Below are 24,606 nucleotides of genomic sequence, written 5' to 3' on the forward strand. Positions count from 1 at the left end.
GAAGATAAATTGTAGAAATAGGCTGGGTTTATGCCTTTGTGGATGTGGTAACTAGTGACGACATAGAATGACCCATCGAGAGACTTGTTAGGTTGGTTGCTAGGATACCACTGGGACTTTGTTGCAAACATGTCGGACAATGAAGGAGACCAAGGACCCAAAAGCACATTTTCTACTTACATGGCCGAGGGGGACCAGTTGTACCACAAAGGAGAGTATGTCAAAGCCATTGAAAGCTACTCTACGGTATGGCTTTAACTTTACTCTGTGTTAACTAGCTGCTACAGTACAGTAGCTAGTAAAGTTAGCTAGCTAACGTTAGTGGGAGAGAGAAGTAGGAAGAGGTGCAGGGAGGACTATTGTATTGCTTCGTTCGTAACCAAGTGCTAAATGTGAATTTACCACATACCACAAGAAAAAAATCACTTGAACACCCCTCCAACTGGTAGCTAACATAATTATACTAGTGGGAAACTCGTCAATCAGCCTGCGCTCCGGCTCTCACGTCACCTATTATGGAAATGTTAGGCAGTTGAATGCTACAAGTAATTATTTATAAAATACATTTCTTAATATGGTTGTTAAACCATATAATGTTTTTACAAGCATGATCGCTGTACTTTTAGTATATGGTTTATGCAGGTTGTTGGTCATTAGCCAATCGGCGTTTCTCAACGAGTTCAAAGCACGTGAACGCATCCAACTGGTATTTAGAACTTCGCCATAGAGGGCTGCATACATTAGCCTGGTCTCATAGTCTAGACGTAACATAGTAAACGGAAATACTTGACACTCAAATTTGATTTAAGTTTGGTAAGGTTACTTAAGTGATGGTGGATAGGCTTATAACGTGAACGTCTAGGAACCCAATGGTTGCATGTTCAAACCTCATCATGGACAACTTGAGCATTTTAGCTAATTATGAACTTCAACTATTCACTACTTTTTAGCTACTTTGCAACTATTTAGCATGTTAACTAACCCTTCCCTTAACCCTTTAACCTAACTCCTAACCGTAACCCTAATCTAGCTAACATTAGCCACAACAAATTGGAATTCATTAAAAAAAAAGGGCAGCTGTGCTTCTAGCCCCTTGGCAACTTTGCAGTATTTATTTTTTATGTGTTATTTCTTACATTATTAGCCCAGATTTTTTTTGTGTTATTACATACAGCCGGGAAGAGCTTTTGGATATCAGAGCGGCGGTAACTCACCAGCATTACGACCAAGAATATGACTTTCCAGAATTGGATCCTTTGTTCGTACCCTCCAGGGCAATTTAACTGATTCCAGAGTCTGATCCAAAACACCACCGGTGGAAAAGAGGTATTTGGAGTGGACTTCTAGTCCAACTCAGGAGGTGTGCACACCACCCACTGCTTACGAGTATATTACTCGCTAATGTTCAGTCTCTGGATAATAAAGTTGACGAGCTCAGGGCGAGGATTTCCTTCCAAAGAGACATCGGGGATTGTAACATACCGTTTCACAGAAACATGCCTCTCTCAGGATACACTGAGTCCATACAGCCAGTTGGGTTCTCAGTTCATCGCACAGACAGGAATAAATATCTCTCTGGGAAGAAGGGGGTCTGGGGTGTATGTTTCATGATTAATTACTCATGGTGTGATTGTGATAACGTACAGGAACTCAAGTCCTTTAGTTCACCCGACCTAGAATACCTCACAATCAAATGCCGACCGTATTACCTCCCTAGCCGCGTCCTCAGAGCATGCGCAGACCAGCTGGCTGGAGTGTTTACGGACATATTCAATCTCTCCCTATCCCAGTCTGCTATCCCCACGTGCTTCAAGATGGCCACCATTGTTTCTGTACCCAAGCAAGAAAACTGAACTAAATGACTATCGCCCCATAGCACTCACTTCTGTCATCATGAAGTGCTTTGAGAGACTAGTCAAGGATCATATCACTTCTACCTTACCTGACACCCTAGGCCCACTTCAATTTGTTTACCGCCCCACCTGATCCACAGACGATGCAATCACCATTGCACTGCACACTGCCCTATCCCATCTGGACAAGAGGAATACCTATGTTGAATGCTGAGCTATAGTCAATGAACATTCTTACATCATAGTACACTGCAAGCTCATTATTAAGCTTGAGGCCCTGGGTCTGAACCCCGCCCTGTGCAACAGGTTCCTGGACTTCCTGACGGGCTGCCCCCAGGTGGTGAAGGTAGGAAACAACACCTCCACTTCGCTGATCCTCAACACTGGGGCCCCACAAGGATGCCTGCTCAGCCCCCTCCTGTACCCCCTGTTCACCCATGACTGCGTGGCCACGCACGCCTCCAATCATCAAGTTTGGAGACGACACAACAGTAGTAGGCCTGATTACCAACAATGACGAGACAGCGTACAGGGAGGAGGTGAGGGCCCTGGGAGTGTGGTGCTGGAAAATAATCTCTCACTCAACATCTACAAAACAAAAGAGCTGATCGTGAACTTTAGGAAACAGCGGAAGGAGCACCCCCTATCCACATCGACGGGACCGCAGTGGAGAAGGTGGAAAGTTCCTCGGCGTACACATCACTGACAAACTGAAATGGTCCACCCACACAAAGACAGTGTGGTGAAGAAGGCACAACAGTGCCTCTTCAACCACAGGATGCTGAAGAAATTTGTCTTGGCACCGAAAACTCTCACAAACCTTTACAGATGTGCAATTGAGAGCATCCTGTCAGGCTGTATCATCGCCTGGTATGGCAACTCCACCGCCCGCAACCACAGGGCTCTCCAGAGGGTGGTGCAGTCTACCCAGCGTATCACCGGGGGCAAACTACCTTCTCTCCGGGACACCTACAGCACCCGATGTCACAGTAAGGCCAAAAAGATCATCAAGGACAACAACCACCCGAGCCACTGCCTGTTCACCCCGCTATCATCCAGAAGGCGAGGTCAGTACAGGTGCATCAAAGCTGGGACTGAGAGACTGAAAAACAGCTTCTATCTCAAGGCCATCAGACTGCTAAACAGCAATCACTAGCACATTAGAGGCTGCAGCTCTATATACATACACTTGAAATCATTGGCCACTTTAATAATGTAACACTAGTCACTTTAATAATGTTTACATATTTTTCATTACTCATCTCGTGTATATACTGTATTCTATTCTACTGTATCTTAGTCTATGCCGCTTTGACATTTATATATTCTTAATTCCATTCCTTTAGATTTGTGTATATTGTTGTGAAATTGTTAGATGTTACTGCACTGTTGGAGCTAGAAACACAAGCATTTCGCTACACCCGCAATAACAGCTGCTAAACACGTGTATGTGTTCAATAAAATTAGATTTGATTTCAACATATACGTTTTGCCAATTCGTAACATCATACCAAGTCGATGATGGATTTCCACAAATTAATACATACCATACGAAAACGTAACATATCACACTAAATGAAGTGTCTTGGATTTACACCCCCCCCATCGGTCCCTGAATGGACACCCCTTCCCTGCTTTGCTAGCTGTAGACAGTGTCCTTCACCCCCAGTACACAGCAGGCGTGAGCAACATCATGTGCTAGCTTGCTAGTTAGCTAGCACACGGTATGGCCCCTGTCCGCCGTGTACTGGAGAAAACCATTCCCGACAGGCGGGGGCAAAAGACACTGTCTACCAGTAGCCCCCGCCTCCCACTAGCACAACTAGCTTGCTAGTTAGGTACACCACATGCTAGATACCACACGGTGTCGCCCCCGCCTCCCACCTGCTGTGTACCGGACTAGCTTGCTAAAATAACACACAGTGTCCTTCGCTCCCGCCTGCCCTCACCGTTGTTAACAGAACTGCGAGAAAACAGTGCCCTACAGGCACCTACAGGCAGGGACGAAGGACACTGTCTACTGGTGTATGGCCAGCTAGCTACCGTTGCCGCCCCTTCTTCTGTGGGGTTTATCGGCAGCTGGCCTCCAACGCTATTGTGCATTAACGCAACCTACTGTACTGGAGCACCACCCACCTTCCGTGTCCTAGCTTAAAAGTTGACCAATAGAATTATAAAGAGGGGTTTCTGCAGATATAGGAATGTCCACATGCAGGAACGCCCCGAATTGCAGGCCGCAATTATCTTGGTCCCAACAGAGATCATTCTCTCGCGGTCAACATTTTTTTTAATGTAAAAAATGAGCTGCTTCAACTTCAGTGGCCTTCCTCTCCTAGTCGGGCATGCGAGTTCAAGTGCGCCTAGTATATGTGTGGTCTCATTGAAATAGAGTAGGCTGCCTATGCATGGGTTGAAAATCACGTGGCAGTTATCTTTCCAAGGAAATGTACTTAAATAGGAATAGACTATAATTTAATACAGTGTGTGTAAATAAATATTGATAATGGAAAAAGTGGAGGGCGCTCAACCAATGTGAATCCAGGTGCAATCAAAATGTTTTATCATCATTGAAAAGCGCATAGGCTACCATGGTGGATGAGAGTTGTGCTTTTCATTTTCAATAAATATTGATTACTGATTTATTTGTCTATGCCTGCAGATCATCCTCCTAAAAGGTAGGCTATATCCTATAAGCAAAACCTAGTACAAGAGAAAGTGCAAGTGTCCGCTGTAGTCATTCTTGCTGCTTCAAGTTCAGTAGCCATACATCAGGTGCTCATGTGGTCTCAATTAAACAGAGTAGGCTTTAGCTGCATGGGCAGAGAAGCACAGGGCAGTTATCTTTCCAAGGAAATCTACTTCCTAAATGATTAGGTTATAGTTTACTACATTGTCTAGAAATAAATATTGATCACTCATATTAGTCTCCGTCTAAAAATCGTCCCACTCCTAAAAGGTAGGCTATAAAAATAGCTCAAGAGAAATTGCAAGTCTCTCCAACTCTGCTCTCGTCAAACCACACTGAACAAAAATATAAACGCAACATGTAAAGTGTTGGTCCCATGTTTCATGAGCTGAAATAAAAAATCTCTGAAATGTTCCATACTCACAAAAGCTTATTTCTTTCATATCAAGAAGTTGATTAAACAGCATGATCATTACACAGGTGCACCTTGTGCTGGGGACAATAAAAGACCACTTTAAAATGTGCAGTTTTGTCACACAACACAATGCCACAGATGCATTCAAGTTTTGAGGGAGCGTGCAATTGGCATGCTGACTTCAGGAATGTCCACCAGAGCTTTTGCCAGAGAATTGAATGTTAATTTCTCTACCATAAGCTGCCTCCAACGTCGATTTAGAGAATTTGGCAGTACGTCCAACCGGCCTCAGAACTGCAAACCACATGTAACCACACCAGCCCAGGACCTCCACACCCAGCTAATTCACCTGTAAGATCGTCTGAGGGGGTGTGGGGAGGGTGCCAAGGAGTATTTCTGTCTGTAATAAAGCTCTTTTATGGGGAAAAACTCATTCTGATTGGCTGGACCTGGCTCCCCAGTGGGTGGGCCTGGCTGCCAAGTGTGTGGGCCTATGCACACCCATGGCTGCACCCCTTCCCAGTCATGTGAAATCCATAGATTAGGGTCTAATTTATTTATTTCAATTGACTGATTTCCTTATATGAACTGTAACTCAGTAAAATCTTTGAAATTGTTGCGATAGCGAGTCGGACAGAAAGCCAGCGGGGGCGGGCAGGTGCTGTATGACTCTACTTCATAATTGGTCAATTCCCATCTTCCACTTGGTTATGAACGCAGTATATATTTGTATCATGTTTCCATGATAGACGGAGGGCCACAAAATATTTTTGAAAGGTTGCAATCACCACCGTCTGTGAATTTTGTGAGCAGTAAATACATCTCATACTGATGTATTTATAAATACAACTAGCTACTGCTACATGGGAATTATGTTTACAATACAGTGCATTCAGAAAGTATTCAGACCCCTTGACTTTTTCCACATTTTGTTACGTTACAGCCTTATTCTAAAATTGATTAAATTGTTTTTTTCCCTCATCAATCTACACACAGTACCCCATAATGACGAAGCAAAAACAGTTTTCTTTTTAATTTAAGCAAATTTATAAAGCTCTGTCAGGTTGGATGGGGAGCGTCGCTGCGTCTCTCCAGAAATGTTCGATTGGGTTTAAGTCCGGGCTCTGGCTGAGCCACTCAAGGACATTCAGATACTTGTCCCGAAGCCACTTGGGGTCGTTGTTCTGTTGGAAAGTGAACCGTCACCCCAGTCTGAGGTCCTGAGCGCTCTGGAGCAGGTTTTCATCTCTGTACTTTGCTCCTTTTGTCTTTCCCTCGATCCTGACTAGTCTCCCATTCCCTGCCGCTGAAAACATCCCCACAGCATGATGCTGCCACCACCATGGTTCACCGTATGGATGGTGCCAGGTTTCCTCCTGGGACCATCTTGGCTTTCAGGCAAAAGAGTACAATCTTTGTTTCATCAGACCAGAGAATCTTGTTTCTCATGGTCTGAGAGTCCATTAGGTGTCTTTTGGCAAACTCCAAGCAGGCTGTAATGTGCCTTATACTGAGGAGGGACTTCCATCTGGCCACTCTACCATAAAGGCCTGATTGGTGGCTGCAGAGATGGTTGTCCTTCTGTAAGGTTCTCCCATTGCCACATAGGAACTCTGGAGCCCTGTCAGAGTGACCATCAGTTCTTGTCAACTCCTTGACCAAGGCTCTTCTCCCCCGATTGCTCAGTTTGGCCAGGCGACCAGCTCTAGGAAGAGTCTTGGTGGTTCCAAACTTCTTTCATTTAAGAATGATGGAGGCCACTGTGTTCTAGGGAACCTTCAATGCTGCAGACATGTTTTGCTACCCTTCCCCAGATCTCGACACAATCCTGTCTCGGAGCTCTAAGGACAATTCCTTCGACCTCTTGGCTTGGTTTTTGCTCTGACATGCACTGTCAACTGTGGGACCTTATAGAAAAAGGTGTGCGCCTTTCCAAACCATGTCTAATCGATTGAATTTACCACAGGTGGACTCCAATCAAGTTGTGGAAACATCTCAAGGATGATCAATGGAAACAGGATGAACCTGAGCTCAATTTTGAAGTCTGATAAGTATCTGGGTCTGAATTGTTATGTAAATAAGGTATTTCTGTTTTTGTTTTTTTTATAAATATGTGTCAATTTCTAAAAACCTGTTTTCGCTTTGTCATTATGAGGTATTGTGTGTTGATTGATTAAAAAATATAATTTAATCAATTTTAGAATAAGGCTGTAATGTAACAAAATGTGGAAAAAGTCAAAGGGTCTGAATACTTTCCAAGTGTATTAGCAAATACTTTAGCTACCATTTGTGTTTTTTGTCATTAAAATTCACAGGAGAATGTCACAAGCAGTTCACATTTTCTTAGCATAAGCAAGATATCCCCATAATGGGGATATAATGGGGATATCTTGTTTGTGGTAAGCAAATGTGAACTGATGAGCCATCAGTACGGAATAGGCTAGACTAAAATGGTATAGAACAGAATAGCATTGAATAGAATAGGAAAGGATTAGCCGGTGTGTTCATCATTTGTCTTTAATTTAAAAATGAATACTGGATATCTTAAATACTCTGGCTTTAATACAAAAAAAGGATCTTCCCTGGAGGCACATTAACTTGTGGTGAGTTGCTTGTATGCCTATAGGCACTCAACTGTCTTACAATACATATCTATTATTCATTAGTGAGACAAAAATTATATACTGACATCTCGTGAACTGTTGAGAAGCTGCAGTGTAGCCGATCGACTGAAACGTCGACTTAATAAGGTTGAACCGCATGCTGTTCCATTTGTGTTGAAATTTGAATCATTAACTGTTTGAGATTATTTTAATCAAGACAAATAATGGTTAAACTATTTGTGTGCTGTGTGTGTGCGTTCTAGACAGGTCTCCGCGCCTCTCGAACGCTCTGGAAAGACGAGAACTTTCTTTTCCTGCGCGTGCAATGCATGCGCCTCGCAGGTGCGTCATTGCGCAGGAATGCTGCGCTCTCATTGGGCAATGTAGTCAGAGCGTTCGAGAAATGTCTAGAAATGGGCAATGGGGATGGTATATATTCTGGTGAAGTACATTCGGATTCAAACATCGACTCAACGAGAATACTCAAGCGAAAGGAAAGCAAGAAAAGAGAAGAGCCACGTTCGAAAGACCTCTACATTCATAAACTGTAAGTAAATGGAAATTAATTTAGTACCCTATTTTCGTAATGGCTGTGACAGTTATAAACTTGATAGAAATAGAAAATGAAGCTATGTTGGTTGTATCGACATAGCCGATTTAGCTATAACATTATGCCAGAATATTTGGTTAACTAATAAAGAAATAATATTATAAAGGTATAATAGTCATCCATTTATGTTATTTCATTGGACAGACTAGGCCTAAATTTCTTTTTTTTTGTAGCATATTATAATTCGTTATTTCTTAGTTTTTAAGAAAATCTGCTCTAATTCTGTGAAGATAATACAATATTATTCAGGAGTGTTCATAGAAAAAAATGTAGGCCTGTTGTGAAAAGAGTTTCTCTAATAGATTAGCAGAAATGATTGTTTCTGCCATTGTCTTTGTAAACCCCACTGAATATGTGCCTGGCCAGTATTAGTGTATAACACTAATATATATAACACAAACATTGACAACAGTGTTGTTATCAGACCTGGGTTCAAATGCATATTATTGTTTTTCAAGGACTTTCAAATACCAGTACATTTTGAAATGTAAATAGTTGAATATTGGAATGTGTTTGGAAATACATTTGGAAAGTATTGGCATGTATTTGAAAATACTCAAATACACAGACAAGTGTATTTTAAAATACAAATATTTAAATATTCAATGCATTTGAACCCAGAATTGTTTGTTCCTAGGTGTATTTGAAATGTATTTGAAAATAGTTTCATAGTATTTATATGAAATTATTAGAAAATAGTTTCAAATACTTTAAATAGAAGTGGCCGCATTATCTGAAAATATTCAAATACACAGAAAATAAGAATTACAAATACTTAAGTACGCATGTATTTAAACCCAGGTCTGGTTGTTATTCAAGTATATTTAGTATAACATCTCAGTTGGTGGAGATTGACATTACTTGCACCTAGGTTTTCGTAGAATAATATCAATTTCTAAAATATTTCATTCTTTTGTAGGCAACTAACTCCAAACCATCAAGATGTCATCAGCTAAAGGCCCGTCTATCGGCATTGACCTGGGCACCACCTACTCCTGTGTGGGGGTGTTCCAGCATGGCAAAGTGGAGATCATTGCCAACGACCAGGGCAACAGGACCACGCCCAGCTATGTGGCCTTCACAGACACTGAGAGACTCATTGGAGACGCAGCAAAGAACCAGGTGGCCATGAACCCCAACAACACCGTTTTCGACGCCAAACGCCTAATTGGCCGAAAGTTCAACGATCAGGTCGTGCAAGCTGACATGAAGCACTGGCCCTTTAAGGTGGTCAGCGACGGAGGAAAGCCTAAAGTTCAGGTAGATTACAAAGGTGAGAACAAATCCTTCAACCCAGAGGAGATCTCCTCCATGGTCCTGGTGAAGATGAGGGAGATCGCTGAGGCTTACCTGGGCCAGAAGGTGTCCAATGCAGTCATCACAGTCCCTGCCTACTTCAACGATTCACAGAGACAAGCCACTAAGGACGCTGGAGTGATCGCTGGGCTGAATGTGCTGAGGATCATCAACGAGCCCACGGCGGCAGCCATCGCTTACGGCATGGACAAAGGCAAGTCCAGGGAACGCAACGTTCTGATTTTTGACCTGGGTGGGGGCACCTTCGACGTGTCCATCCTGACCATCGAGGATGGGATCTTTGAGGTGAAGGCCACGGCTGGAGACACTCACCTGGGCGGCGAGGACTTTGACAACCGCCTGGTCAGTCACTTTGTGGAGGAGTTCAAGAGGAAACACAAGAAAGACATCAGCCAGAACAAGCGGGCTCTGAGGAGACTGAGGACAGCCTGCGAGAGGGCCAAGAGAACGCTGTCCTCCAGCTCCCAGGCCAGCATTGAGATTGACTCCCTCTTTGAGGGCATCGACTTCTACACCTCCATCACCAGGGCTCGTTTTGAGGAGATGTGTTCTGACCTCTTCAGGGGAACACTGGAGCCCGTGGAGAAAGCCCTCAGGGATGCCAAGATGGACAAGGCCCAAATCCACGATGTCGTCCTGGTCGGAGGCTCCACCCGGATCCCCAAGGTCCAGAAGCTCCTGCAGGACTTTTTCAACGGCCGAGAACTAAACAAGAGCATCAACCCAGACGAAGCGGTAGCCTACGGCGCTGCCATCCAGGCGGCCATCTTATCTGGCGACAAGTCTGAGAACGTCCAGGACCTGCTGCTGCTGGATGTGGCTCCCCTGTCCCTGGGCATCGAAACCGCCGGAGGTGTCATGACCGCCCTGATCAAACGCAACACCACCATCCCATCCAAACAGACCCAGACCTTCACCACTTACTCCGACAACCAGCCCGGGGTCATGATCCAGGTCTACGAGGGAGAGAGAGCCATGACCAAGGACAACAACCTCCTGGGTAAGTTTGAACTCTCTGGGATCCCCCCTTCCCCACGAGGAGTCCCTCAGATCGAGGTGACCTTTGACATTGACGCCAACGGCATTCTGAACGTAGCAGCGGTGGACAAGAGCACGGGCAAAGAGAACAAGATCACCATCACCAACGACAAGGGCCGGCTCAGCAAAGAGGATATTGAGAGGATGGTGCAGGACGCTGACAAATACAAAGCTGAGGATGACGCACAGAGGGAGAAGATGGCAGCCAAGAACTCCCTGGAGTCATACGCCTTCAATATGAAGAGCAGCGTAGAGGACGACAACATGAAAGGCAAGATCAGCGAGGAGGACAAAAAGAAAGTGATGGACAGGTGCGACCAGACCATTTCTTGGTTGGAGAACAACCAGCTAGGCGACAAAGAGGAGTATGAGCATCAGTTAAAGGAGCTGGAGAAAGTATGCCAGCCTATCATTACCAAGCTGTACCAGCAGGGAGGGATGCCCACAGGTTGCTGTGGAGATCAGGCACGGACCAGCTCTGGTGGCAGCTCCCAAGGCCCAACCATTGAAGAGGTTGACTAAAGTGAGGGACTTGTATAAAGGACTTTTCAAAATGTATAAGTATCACTGCATACAATTTGCTATTCAGGAAATACTTTGTACTTATACTTATTTCTACTGGTTAAAATGTTAATGCATTTTTATGGCTCAGTGCTATTTAAGAAGTGCGTTATATATTTATTGGTTGTACTGTAAAGATGACAATATATAAACATACTGAAAGATAAAAGAAAACACTGATGTAAATCTGTTGTTTCATACCATATTTCATTGCTGGACATTGCAAATAAAATGTATTGAAATAAGTTTCTAGGTCTGTTGGCTGTTTCCTTGAATTCCTTCTCATCATAACACATTCAGTATTCACATTTATATAATATTTCTTATACAATATTGTAAACAAAACTTTGATAGATGGCTAAACCACCAGAGATACCCTAATGGCCACAATGTTTAGGCTATCAACTCTTTATTCTCTGATAACATCTGATACAATCACTACGGTCCTTCTTGGAAAAAGAGGCACAAATACATTTCTGGCACATTTTAAAAAACTATTACAGGTCACAATTTTCTTTACTTTGTGCTTAATGGTGTTAAGCTCAGAGAACCAAATACTGTATAATAAATTGATTTTGAAGTATTTAAAGTGGAACTGACAGCATTTTAACTACTTTGCAGATATGAAACAAATGGGCAATCATAATATCAGTAAAACATCAAATTCCCAGTTTATGCTTCAAAAGCAACTTTATAAGAGGTTTTAAAAATAGCTTCTATTTGACTCAAAATTCCAGGAAGTAAAGAAAGGCATTGTTGGGAGAATAGATGGATGCAGTTCAATGCATGATTCATATAATCCACCAATACATTTCTTGGTAGTCCAAAAAATTTTGCTATCAGGTTGTAAATCACAGCTGGCCTGGTACATTGTTTGCTGCTGCCATTCATTCGGGATGCACCGTTTCAGTTTCAATAACTTAATATTTTGAACAAGAACAGACGACTTTAACTAATGCTGGGAATGTCAATGCAATGAAACTATAAGGTGTTGACCCATAAAATGTATGTTTCATTCAATGAAAAACAACCTATAGCTAAGTTATTGTTATTTAGAGTTATTAAATACTTTTTGATTAGGGTCGCAGCATATTATGCACATCTGCAAGCGTAGCAGCAAAGGCTGGACAAATGATTTATCTATTTTGTTTTAAAACGTTAAGATGCTATATACAGCATATGTACATAAGTGGACATTATAAAGGGCCATATTTTTTCAAATAAAACAATGGCCCGTTTGAGTCGCAGTTGCACGTCTTTTTGTAAAAACAAATCGCCTATGTCTGGCGAATTCGTTGGGTAATTCAAAACTTCTGTACACTGTAATGCATGATTGTACACTTGGGATTGGATTGTGGGTGTACTAATGCGTTGGTTCTATTTTGTTTTGTTTTACTATAACCTTAAAATGGTGACGATGTAGGTTGTGTAGCGGTTAGGGGTTATGGTGTGAAGGTTTGGCAAGGAGAGGTTTTTGTGCCTAGTCACAGACAGCTGTTGTGTTGTGTGCTGAAGTCCACAAGTGAAGGGAAAAAGTGAAAGAAGGAAAGCTTGTAGATGCGAGAAGGAATTTTACAACAAGCAAAGTGATAATGCTCTATGTGGCTGCTATGAAATTGAACTGTGTGTGGGTGATCAGGGGTGTATTCATTCTGCCGATTCTTTGGCAAAAAGTCTCTTAAACAGAACGAAATGGGGCGGGACCTACCTGAATGTGTCCAATAGAAACTCTTGAAACGTTGTGCAACTGTTTGTACTAAAGATTACACCCCAGATCAGCTAGATGCAGGCAAGAGTGTGCAAGGCGGTATTGAATGTGTCTCTGTCACCTTGATTACTCCAATTTGTCTCTCGACCTGTGTACCTAGAGTATACATTTTCATTGCTAGGCTATAGGTTGTAGCAATCTCTTGATTGGTATAGGGCAAATTTGAGTAACATGTAGTAGCCTAAACCTATTGATGTTACATTGAGCTGGGTGAATGGGAATATGAATGACAGTCATCCAATATGCTGTAATAGAAATAAGGCCATGGTTATAAAACAAAATCCTCCATAATCTTGAACGGCACAAACCGGCACTGCTGCGTATATAGTGTGAAGTGGGTCCTCATTTAGTAGTTGCATTGTGCTGCAGTGCGGTATGGTAAGGCACCTTTTAAAGTGTGTGAAATCTTAGTATTTTACTGTCAGCCATTGTTGCTGTTAATGCTCATTCAGACCACCAGAGAGCATTTTTGAGCACATCTACTCCAGCCTGAAAGAAATACTGCGGACCTACAGTAAGTACAAAATAAGGACATGTTGTCGACAGTTTTATGGGTTTAACTGAATGAATGATTATCTTGAAGAAATTAGTCGCCTTCTTTTCTTTCTAATGGGCAGCAAACTGTATTTTTTATTAATTTCAGTTTCACACTGTGGTAAATAAACATGTTAAGCCATATTTTCATCTAAACTCATTTCTATTTGATAGGGTGTCATTGAGGCCGTTTATGATATAAATTATTTTGTTATAAGATCACTGTTTGTTATGTGGCGTGTGTGTTTCTATACAATCATTCAAATTAGTTTCCAGCACCAATTAGCTGTTATGAGCGTTTCGGCTAGCTATTGTCCAATTTAATTTCTCATCAAGGTGTGAACTGCAACTCACATCCATTACTACTGTAAGCCCAGTATTCTAAAAATGAAAACACAGCATCTACAGTACTTTTTCATCAACATCTTTGTGTTTTTGTTAATAAAATATATTCTAATTCAATTTTAAAAAGACTGTTTCAAAATGCAGATGTTTATTAGGTTACTGTACAGCAGCTGTCACCAAACTAGGGGTCGGGACCAAAGCTCCCACTGGATATCTGACACCTCCTAACTTGATATTGTCTGGTAAAGACTCTGCATCAAAACTCTGCAGGACAGACAGTATCTTCTCTGTTTCACCCCGCTCTCCACCGGGTCTGCGTCACACCAAACGGCAGGCGTCACAGACACCGGGAATCTTCAATTTTAGTTGGTTCTCAACATTTAACACCACCCCAGTTATCACTCCTTTCAACAGCCCTCAGCTCCGGAGAGCATAGCAAATCAAAGTTCTTGTCCCAAGACGCGTGGTGTGTGGTATCTTGAGTTTTCCGCCATGTGGCGTCGACTCAAGAAACTCTAACAGTCGCCATTACACTTCTTCGATATGATATGATGATGGTCCGCAAACAAACGCTTAAAGTGCACCTACTGTGCTGGAATGTACGATCAATCATGATCTGTCCCTATTCTGTACTACCATGAACATAAAATTCAAAACCAAATAAATCCCTAACTTTTACCACACCCTCCACCCTACCCCCCAAAATACTCTCCCCAACCCCATTAAACTTTATCTATATCCTGTTGAAACACTCCACCTTTAGGATTGTTCAGCATGTCAATAACCATTTCAACAGTAACATCTATTACCCCCAATATCTCTTTTGCCATCTCCACAATAACCTTCAACCTGGAATTTCTGCTTTCCACAACCCGAGTTGTATTGTTAACCTTACCAATAACTATGACTATGAAATCAACTAAATTCATTAGGTAGGTCCACTTAGGTAGGTCCATAGTAGGTCCACGTAGGTAGTTCCACAGTAGTTCCACTTACTACAGGTACATCCATGTAAGCTCCATCAGTCCTCACTGTAGTTCTACCAATCTGTTTTACGGCCTCTGCATATGATACATCATGACTGATCCTATATCTCTGAGCCTCTCTAGCCTCTCTCTGTACCTGGCATCCACCAAATGCTGCGCTGTGTTCACCCCCACAATTACAGCACTTAACCTTCACATTGCTTCCACATTCACCGTAATCATGTGCCCCTCCACACTTGGCACATCTTTTCTTTCCTTTACACTGAGCAGCTACAGTCCTATTATTTGGCATTTAAAACACCACAGTGCATATGAGACAAATTCTCTAACATTGAAACTATCTGTACTTTTCCCATCAAGACTTTGTCAAACCCCAGCATCACTGATAAGCCTCTTTCCTACTGATCAACCTTAAGGCCTAAATCACTCTGCCTCCCTTTGCATTTTCTTTCATTTCGTCTGTTGACGTAGATATTGGGACCCCAGTGATGACTCTCGTCAATCTAGCATAATCACTAGGGACATGGCTTTTAATCTTCTTCCCATTAAGGTTTTCCATTTTCAGAATCTTCTCTTGCTGAGCCTGGCTACCACACAATATTAATAATCTACCGTTTCCGATGAACCAAGCTAATTTCACTTCACCTACCTCTTTCTCTACGGCATTAGTTAGTCGGATAGGGTGTAAGTGAGGCCCTGTGGTCTCATCAAACACTATCACCACTTTCCACTCCAACACATCATTAATCTTGCTTCCTACCTTGGCCCTCTTTATGCTTTTCATGATCTCTCTTCTTCCTATGTTTTTCCACTAAAGGCCACTCCCGTCCTTGACTCTCATCCTCCCACTCCATACCGCCAGAACTGACACCCATATTGTTTGCATTCCAGCACAGCTGTTGCTTCACCAACTTTTTCTCCATTTCCTCCATTTCGTCCACACTACTCGCTGCCATTTCCGATCTCTCGTCCCTTCCTCCAAAATCTTTGCCATGCTTCGCTTGCCCCACCGCCATTACACCTCACGGCCATCCTCCCCATTTAAATGTTTTATTTGGATGGGCAAGGAGGTATGGTAGGGCGGCCAGGCCCCCTAAGGCCCGCCCATAATGCTGACCCTGGTTTAAAGTTGAGAGATATCATTCACACAAAGTAATGAGACAGGGTGTGTAAGTATGCCTCCAGGATAATATGCTAAAGTTGGCCTCATGTAAAAAAAAAAAAAAAAAGACCAAGGACATCCTAAAATCCATCAGATTAACTGTTTTTAATGAAGCCAGCAATGCAAATAATTAATCTCAGTGATAGACAGTATACAGGTATTATTCAGGGGCGAAAATCTGATATCAACCTTGGAGGGGACAATTACATGACATTTTCTCAGGAGCAATTCCTGAGGGGGACACCAAAAGTAGTGCTGTAACACATAGACTATGTTGTAATATGTTAAATGTATATTGAGGGACCATAATCACTACTACTGGATAATTGTTAGGTACAGTAGTTAACTGAAGGGTTGTCCCAACTTGTTTAAATCATTATAATACTACTAATAATAATAGTTATAGCAGTGTTCCTTATCAGTGCAGTGTTCCTCTCTCTTGAAACGTCAACACTCTGTTTGCAAGAGTTTGCGGTTCTATAAATTGTGGGTGTGGCTGATATGGTTCTGTGTCATCACTGAGGTAACTGGACGATGCTGTGCCACTGTCCCCTATACTGGTGCTGCTGGCCACAAGGGTGACACCTGGTCCTGCCGTGGCTGTGACACTGTCCTCTGAAGTCTCTCTCCTTGGCTCTTTCCCTTTCACCACCCTCACTGACTCAGTCTGTCTCCTAGAAAAGAAATAAGGTGTTTGCTGTACTCCTAACTACCGGTACCCAAAACTACACAATTAATCACAACAGCAATACCATTGCCTTAAACAAATCTTAGTTTAGTCACCAGTTTAAGTTGAGAGCTGGGGTATCCATGGCATTTTCCAATTATGTCCCTATTTTACAAGTAAAAAAAATGGAGAACCTTTCATAATGTTGCCAAACAAAGACTCAACAAACTTACCTGAGACTCCCTGTCTCTGCCAGTCTGTCCCTGCCAGTCTGTCCCTGCCTATCTGTCCACAGCTCTGCTGTCTGTGTGCCATCTGTTGCCTGCTCTGCCTAATGACATCATTGTGAAACATTCCATTAGCATTTCACTTCTTTCTTATGAACATTTTATCAACTGGTCTTTGAGATATTAGGCTACTAGAGTTCTTACTTTGCGTTTTGGTGTCCTGAAAAATACTCTGATGTCCGTCTTTTTTCTGACATTTTTCTACCTGGCTGGCTGGCTGGCTGACCGGTCTAGCTGCACACACACACATTTACACAACACATGCTGCAATGTTTTGAAATTTTAACCTAGTTTGTTTCATATTGGCAGGCTTCCAACAATAGCTGAATTTGCAAAGCTAGCGAGCACCAATTCCGTTTCTGTGGTGTTTGCTATAATCTTTGCTACCTGGTTAAAGGTGGAAAAAAAAAAAATATTCACTAGCGACAATTTTGCTTTTGCAACGAGACCATTTAATATATTTAAGACAATGGTATAAGAGAGTGTAGTTCTGTTCAGTTTGGACTTCAGTTTATCGCTAACCTTATCACGGGGACTTTGAAGCACTACAGCTGCATGCTAATCTTGGAATAAACTCACGATAGCAAATATTCCATCTTTGACGACGCCACATAAATGGAATAGGTACTAGCTAGCTTGATAGTTAATGTTTGCTTTAGTTTGCGCGCTAGCTCTGCAAATTCAGCTAGTGTGTGAACCCTGCAACATTAAAAAAAAATATACATTGCTATGGCGCGATTGACTGGATTACCTCACGTCAGTTACGTACACTGAGTGCCTTTCGGACAGTAGATACGAACCCTCTATTACCTTGCAAGCTAAAGAACTGGCAGTGGATCAAATCATTGTGGGGCAAAGGGCGGGGGGGTCGCAATCTTGTGAAACTTAAAAACGCGCTATTAAGTGTCTATAATCAGCACAAGTGCTTTCATTGCGTATTATTAATATTATTGAAATTACATAGTTATGTTTACAGTGATATATTGGGGGGGACAAATCATATTTTTCCCAGGATGGGGGGGTCGTGTCCCCCCCGTCCCCCCTGGGATTTCCGCCTATGGTATTATTGCATGTTGACCTACCAATCGCAGTGAAATTAAGTCTAGTCATGATCAGTTTCATATATTTCATAGTATATTGTCTTGATAGCGGCATTGACGTTGTTGGTTGGCTAGCAAGCAAAACTTGACGTTAATTTACACACTGTTCACATTTGGGAAAACTGGTCCACCCACTTGGTAGCTAGCAGTGGAGGTTGGTGGGAGGAGCTATAGGAGGACAGTCTTTGAGTAATGGCTGGATTGGAATAAGTGGAACAGAGTCAAACGTGGTTTCCATATGTTTGATATATTTGATACCGTTTCATTTATTCCATTCCAGACATTACAATGAGCCCATCCTCCTATAGCTCCTCCCACCAGCCTCCACTGGTAGCTCGCTATTGATAGTTCAAATACAGCAGAATTATGTACTGATATGAAAGTGCAATTGTAAACCTAAGGGTTACACATTTTGTTTTTTGCCCTAGTACTACATAGCTGATTCAAATGATGAAAGCTTGATGATGAGTTGATTATTTGAATCAGCTGTGTAGTGTTGGGGCAAAAACCAATACGTGCACCCCTTGGGTCCTGAGGGTCGAGTCTGGCTGAAATGTACGAAAGAGATCCCAGGTGGAGGGTTCTCGGTTGAACGTGGACGCTCATCGGACAGTCTTTGCACTTTCAAACCCACGCCCACCATGATGTATAGCACTGCCCACTGGGAGAAATGGTGAAAAGAGTGGGCGTGGTTGAGTGGTAAGGCTAAAGCAACCGACTGGGGAGGTATATCTCACACAGCCAAAAGTCGGACACTAATGTGGTTTTCCAACAGCAAGGCTCAGATCAACATGGCAGTGTTGCCATTGTTAATAAAATGTTTTCATTGTAATGTTGAAAAAAACATGTCTCCTAACCACAAACGGAAATCATACGTGTGTACATTGTACAATCAATTAGTGAGAGAGCGCCTCAAACATCACATTCACATCACGGCACAGTTGGTTCCTGTTTCAGTCATGTCTGGTCACGTAAAAAAAACGAATGATTGGTTGGCAATAAAGCCTCCCACAATGCAAGAGATGGATGCAGGATGTTATGAAAAGAAACTTGCAGTTGACTGCAGTCAAAACGTCATGACCTTAGATCACATGATTTTTGTAATGCTGTTGACATGTAGGCGCAAGTCGGACAGGTATTATCCCCATAATGCAACACACTTTGAAAAGCCGACAAAAGTGATCCGCTCGAACGCGCCCAGTGTGCCCCCTCTTGGGGACTGAACAGCACAGGTTAACAATGCAGTGTGTGCATGCTCGGTTGCTCGTTTATTGACTGAGTGGCGTGACAAAAGTTGCATTACCGCCCCCTGCTGTGCAGTTTGTGTAATAGGTGATCTGATTAAATCTTGGCTGTCCAGGAAGGGACTAGTAGGAAAGATGATATCTGTGGGGTAGCTCTAATGATAGCTAAACAATAAACATTTAGCCACTTATAGCTAGCTATTTAGCTATGACCATATAATCAATTTGCTGTGGTTGAATGCAGTCTCTGTGTATATGCATTTAGACAATTTCTTCTGTTACTCAGCTGTCAATCGAAAACGTATGTACTGGTTGCCAAGTCGTTTGGGCTGTCTCCTCAGTCAGTGGCTGGTGGCTTTTTTGCTACTCAAGTCTACACTACATGTATGTCAAGTTTGTATTTGTAGCTAATGACAGTTCATACATTTCTTTCAGGCATTGATTCTTCAGCCAGATGACAAACATTGTCTGGTTGCCAGATCCAAATGTTATGTAAAGATGGGAGATTCTGATAATGCATTGAGGGACGCAGAGGCCTCTCTCAAGGAGGACAAAGAATTCTTCAAGGTGCAATTTAAACATTGGGCATCATTATTCAGCCCTGTTCTATTTTCAGCCTTTGGCTTTATTGTGTAGCTGTCATTGTATTATCTCTCAGCCAATGTTATTCAGGGAAGCTTTGTATTGTCTGTTTTGTTTGGAACGGAACAGATGTATCCCCCTGTTGGCCAGCTACTGTACTGAAATTCAAAGCTTTTTTCTTTTCAATGACCACTAGGGCACACTGTTGTTTCTGATTAGTCATCATTTCCCAAGCAAAATCCATTGATTTATTTGTATTCCTCATTTTCCAGGGTTTGTATCAGAAAGCGGAAGCTTTATACACCATGGGAGACTTTGAGTTTGCCTTGGTGTTTTACCACAGGGGGCACAAACTGCGGCCAGAGCTGCAGGAATTTAGACTGGGAATCCAGAAGGCCCAAGAGGCTATCGACAACTCTGTGGGCAGTAAGTATTCGGTCAAAATATTTTTGTAAAAGACCAACAGATTGAGTACCTCATTGTTCTCATAATGCAGTTTTTGTACGTTTTCCATATGGTTTTCTAAATCTCTTATCTTTCCACCACCTCAGGCCCCTCATCTGTGAAACTGGAAAACAAGGGGGACCTGTCCTTCTTCCACAAAGCAGATGAGGTGAGTCAATGGTAAAGCCTTGAGACGATGAGCTGCATCTTTTTCACAATTCCTCCCACCTCTGCACGCGTGTCATCCTCATGATGAGTTCTGTGTGTGGGATTGATTGGCAGGTGAAGAAGGGACGGCCGAAGGGGCTGATTCACCCCCCGAGAAGGGAGATGAGGCAGCAGAACAAGAAGACGCCTAAGAGTGAGAAGACAGCCAAGCAGCTTCTGGGAGAGCTCTACAGCGATAAGGAGTACCTAGAGAAGCTACTGAAAGATGAAGGTAGCGCAGCCAAAATTCTTTTACTTAGCACGTTTCTGTATTTTCACTCTTTCGTTTGAGTTTCAGTACACAATCAATACACTGTCACACTTGGGAAGATGCTCTTTTATCACGTACCCTATCTGGAGAATTGGCTTCTACGTGTCCTTTGATTTCCCTTACACAATCATTATTATCAGCATGAATTACAGAGCCCAGTGTGTGGTAAAGGGCAAATATTCCATTAAAGTCAAAGTCATAAATGGCCTCCAGACTTGGTGAAAGGTAAGATGCGGGGTGGGGAGAGACTGCAGGACCTCATCCTCAACTGCATCACCTATCTGGACACACGCACTGAGTTCTGGCGCCAGCAGAAGCCCATCTACGCACGGGAGAGAGACCGCAAGCTCATGCAGCAGAAGTGGAACAAGACCCGGCAGAACCCTCCCTCTGATCCCACCCGTTTTGTACTCAAGAGCCTGGAAGAGATTGATGCAGGTAAGATAGAACAGACCCAAGGATGAATATGATAGTTTGATGCTTATCAATACATCTTGGTCAATGGTAAACTCTTTTTTTTTCTCCCCTCTAAGCTTTGACTGCAGGCAATGCAGAGAGCAGCCTGAAGAAAGCTCGGGAGGTCCTGAAGTCAGTTCAATGCTGGTCAGAGGAGGTGGTTCCCAATAAGAAAGAGGTGCTGGGGAACCTTCACAGCTGCATTGGAAATGCCCTGATTGACCTGGGGAAAATGGACAGAGCACTAGACAACCATCAAAAGGACTTGGACCTGGCCAGGCAATGGTGAGTGCTGTGGAGTGGACACTTCATTTCAGTCTGAAAGGTACACTCAACTACGCATTTATTTTGATTGTGAGGCTAAAACGTTTAATTTGGCTCTATTACGCCAGGATTTTGGAGATCAAATGCTAACTTCCCCTCTTATTGGTAATGTTGAGAGGTTAGCATGTATTGGGGGCATGGTCTTTGTACATCTTTCTCACTCATCATTATTCATGGGTTATCCTGAATCATGATAGCTTCCACATTAATGTAGAAGTGTTCAGAAACGTTGTTCTTATTTACAATCAAAGTGATTCCAAAATGACACAATACATTATTTACCATTCATTTCTTTTGGGCACAACGTAATCCAAAACACAATCAAAACAAACAGCAAATGCATCCAGCAAGTTTGTAGAGTCACAAGCTTGATGTTGTCATTGCGTGCTAGGAATATGGGACCAAATACTAAACTTTTGACTTCATTTACTAAGTAAATGACACACTAAGTGAATTTGTCCAAATACTTGACACCTTCAAATGAGGGGACTAGATACATAAAGTGCATTCATATCTTAAAGGTAAAACAGATATGTATGAAAATAATCTCAAATAAAGGTGCCATTTTGTACTGTCTCCTCATATAAAACATTTGATCTCAAGTCCAAAATGCTGGAGTATAGAGCCAAATTAAGAGTTTTAGCTTCACTATCCAAATAAATACGTAGGCGAGAGTATATGATTTTCTAACGACCCACATTTCAAATCAAGTGCTGTTCACACACTGCATCTTATTGTTTTAACAGTGTTCTTTCACTTTCTTTGTTGTCCAACAGCAAACTCCCAGAGGCAAAGTCAAGGGCACTTGATAATGTTGGCCGAGTGTACGCCAGAATAGGAAAGTTCCCACAGGCTATCGATGCGTAAGTGGAAACTCAAAGTATATGGCATCACATCTGTGTTTTTATGTTTTGATTGTGTGATGAAGCAAATCGTTTTCTTTAATACAAAGGACTCCTAATGTATGGGTTCACTGTGTCATTCTATTCACTGTGTTTGTGTATTTGCTTCTCCATTCTCAGCTGGGAGGAAAAGATCCCCCTGGCCTGTGGCGGTCTGGAGAGGACCTGGCTGTTCCATGAGATAGGCCGCTGCTACCTGGAGCTGAAGCGTCACACCGAGGCCCGGGACTATGGCGTTCGCTCACTCGCTGTAGCCGATGAAATCGCTGATGAGAAGTGGCAACTGAACGCCTGTGTGTTGGTGGCACAGTCAGAGAGTAAGTACAGGTAGAAGTGTGGAGAAACCCTTCCCTTGTTTGAGTCGTTGACAAGTTGTGATGTGTATAGCATTGGCCCCCAGGCCTGTATTTTAAGTTCATCTTTACAGACTCTTAAAGAAAACGCCATTATCTCATGTCTGAGCTTGATCAAATTAATCAAATGTATTTTTTATGTACTGTGGTTCCATTGAGGGGCGGCAGGTAGCCTAGAGGTTAGAGTATTGGTACAGTGTTGTTTCGAATCCCCGAACCGGCATGGTGGAAAAATCTGCCGTTCTACCCTTGAGCAAGGCAGTAAACCCCCACACCTGCTCCCCTGGCGTCGATGCCGTGGACGTCGATTAAGGCAGCCCCCCGCACCTCTCTGATTCAGAAGGGTTGGGTTAAATGCGGAAGACATATTTCGGGGGTTGAATGCTTTCAGTTGTGCAACTGACTAGGTATCCCCTTTCCCTTGACGTTTATGGGATTGAATGGGAAAATGTTCATACAATTCTGATCAATGCTAATTCTTTTGAATTACAACCTGGGGACAACCTAGAAACTTTGGACACAAGTTTTGATTTCATAGAAACTGTGATTAGTCTTGGTCTACTTGATCTTGGTCATAGCATTAAACTGGTCCTAACAGTCCTTTCCTTATGTGTCCCCTCCCAGTGAAGCTTGGCAACTTTAAATCCGGTGTTGCCCACTTTGAAAGAGCTTTGGACAGGGCTAAGGTTCTCCAGGATGACCCTGCGAGGGATGCCATCCAGAAGGTTACCTGAACATCCTTGTCAATTCAAGTCACTTCTTTCCTATTGTCAAATCACAATGGCTCACTGATACAATATTTTATGCCCTTATTTAGGCTCTCCGTGAGGCAAGGCAACCTTTATGAGCGCTCATCAGAAGATGACTGAAGAGGAGCCACAGACAGATTTTCAAAGACAATGTAATAAAAATTGTCTTTTAAATATGCTTTTCTGACCTCCACTTGAGTTTTTTGCATACTTTATTTTATTTTTTGATTTACGTATTTAGAAATAGAAAAATTGCACACGTACAAAATGTACATACCCCTTACAGAATAAACTTAGGAGATACAGCTGAGGAAAGGACTTCACTTGGGTGGGAACAAAATTGAATTATCCTATGATGTATTACTTTGAAAATCTATTATTCATCTACACAGGAATTCAATCATTACAGCTATGTAGTATAATTTGATGTCTTCCTTTTCATTTATGTGTTTCCTGTAGTATTGCAATAAATGCATGTTTCCAATGTAATGTTTTGTAGTGTCTCATTAATAAAGCGTTTTGTTAAGCCTTGCCTAGTGTTTCGGAGTCATCTTTGTTTGCAGTGTAACGTGCCACCGACTAATGATCCAGAAAGCAATTACTGTGTGTTGAGTCGTTGGCACTTGGCACACATGGTATTGTTAATCTAATTCAAACTATCTGAGAGACAGAGAGAACGACCCAGAAGCTTTATACAAGGAAATATAGTTTAGAAAGACGGTTAAGATGTGTTTGGATTGCCTTATGAAACTCATGAACTTTTGCTGATCTGGCACATTTTTCAGCAGAGCCTGTTAGCAGGTGTTGGGTAACTTGGGTTTAATTGCCTGTGCCAATGTGCATGTAAGCAGGCCATTGGAGACGAAAACAACAGACATGTACTGACTGGCACAATGCACCCAGTCAAAAATCATCTTACAGTTCTTTAGAACTGTGTACACGTTTCCCTGTAGTGTTTTTCTATCTGATTACAAGGCTAGTTCCCTTTACTTCTGCACTCTGATATCATTGTTTCAGACTGGCATGCTGACAACGCTGTTATTCACTAGGTAGCTGGTTCTCTTTATATGGGTATTAAGAAATCCTGCCATGTTATCAGATCAGAAATTGATTAGACTCATCTAATCTCATAAAGTCCCCAA

At 42.5% G+C, this 24,606-nt stretch overlaps 2 protein-coding genes and 1 long non-coding RNA gene across 6 annotated transcripts; 2 read left to right on the forward strand and 1 right to left on the reverse strand.

The window, feature by feature from the left end:
• Positions 1 to 91: 91 nt before the first annotated feature.
• On the forward strand, positions 92 to 23,996 carry LOC139578812 (outer dynein arm-docking complex subunit 4-like). Of its 4 annotated transcripts, XM_071406865.1 has the most exons (12): positions 151 to 246; positions 6,921 to 7,036; positions 19,612 to 19,743; positions 20,031 to 20,184; positions 20,310 to 20,371; positions 20,485 to 20,641; positions 20,894 to 21,118; positions 21,214 to 21,421; positions 22,237 to 22,323; positions 22,483 to 22,679; positions 23,340 to 23,440; positions 23,533 to 23,996. In XM_071406865.1, the coding sequence occupies exons 2-12, from the start codon at positions 6,956 to 6,958 to the stop codon at positions 23,560 to 23,562; spliced, it is 1,434 nt and encodes a 477-aa protein (XP_071262966.1). In that variant the 5' UTR covers positions 151 to 246; positions 6,921 to 6,955; the 3' UTR covers positions 23,563 to 23,996. The 4 variants fall into 4 exon arrangements, with proteins under 4 accessions (XP_071262955.1, XP_071262966.1, XP_071262982.1 ...); XM_071406854.1 differs by lacking the exon at positions 6,921 to 7,036 and having other exon boundaries at positions 92 to 246; XM_071406881.1 differs by lacking the exons at positions 151 to 246; positions 6,921 to 7,036 and adding an exon at positions 7,458 to 7,557.
• On the forward strand, positions 7,915 to 11,328 carry LOC139578782 (heat shock 70 kDa protein-like). The gene is made up of 2 exons (XM_071406801.1): positions 7,915 to 8,104; positions 9,087 to 11,328. Exon 2 carries the CDS (start codon positions 9,110 to 9,112, stop codon positions 11,042 to 11,044), a length of 1,935 nt encoding a protein of 644 aa, XP_071262902.1. The 5' UTR covers positions 7,915 to 8,104; positions 9,087 to 9,109; the 3' UTR covers positions 11,045 to 11,328.
• LOC139578841 (uncharacterized) lies at positions 15,964 to 17,886 on the reverse strand. Its single transcript, XR_011675629.1, has 2 exons — positions 17,584 to 17,886; positions 15,964 to 17,066 (listed from the first exon to the last, which is right to left on the reverse strand). It is a non-coding gene; the product is annotated as an uncharacterized lncRNA (long non-coding RNA).
• Positions 23,997 to 24,606: the final 610 nt, after the last annotated feature.

The sequence above is a fragment of the Salvelinus alpinus genome, chromosome 1, assembly GCF_045679555.1.
Source record: "Salvelinus alpinus chromosome 1, SLU_Salpinus.1, whole genome shotgun sequence".
NCBI classification, from domain to species: domain Eukaryota; kingdom Metazoa; phylum Chordata; class Actinopteri; order Salmoniformes; family Salmonidae; genus Salvelinus; species Salvelinus alpinus.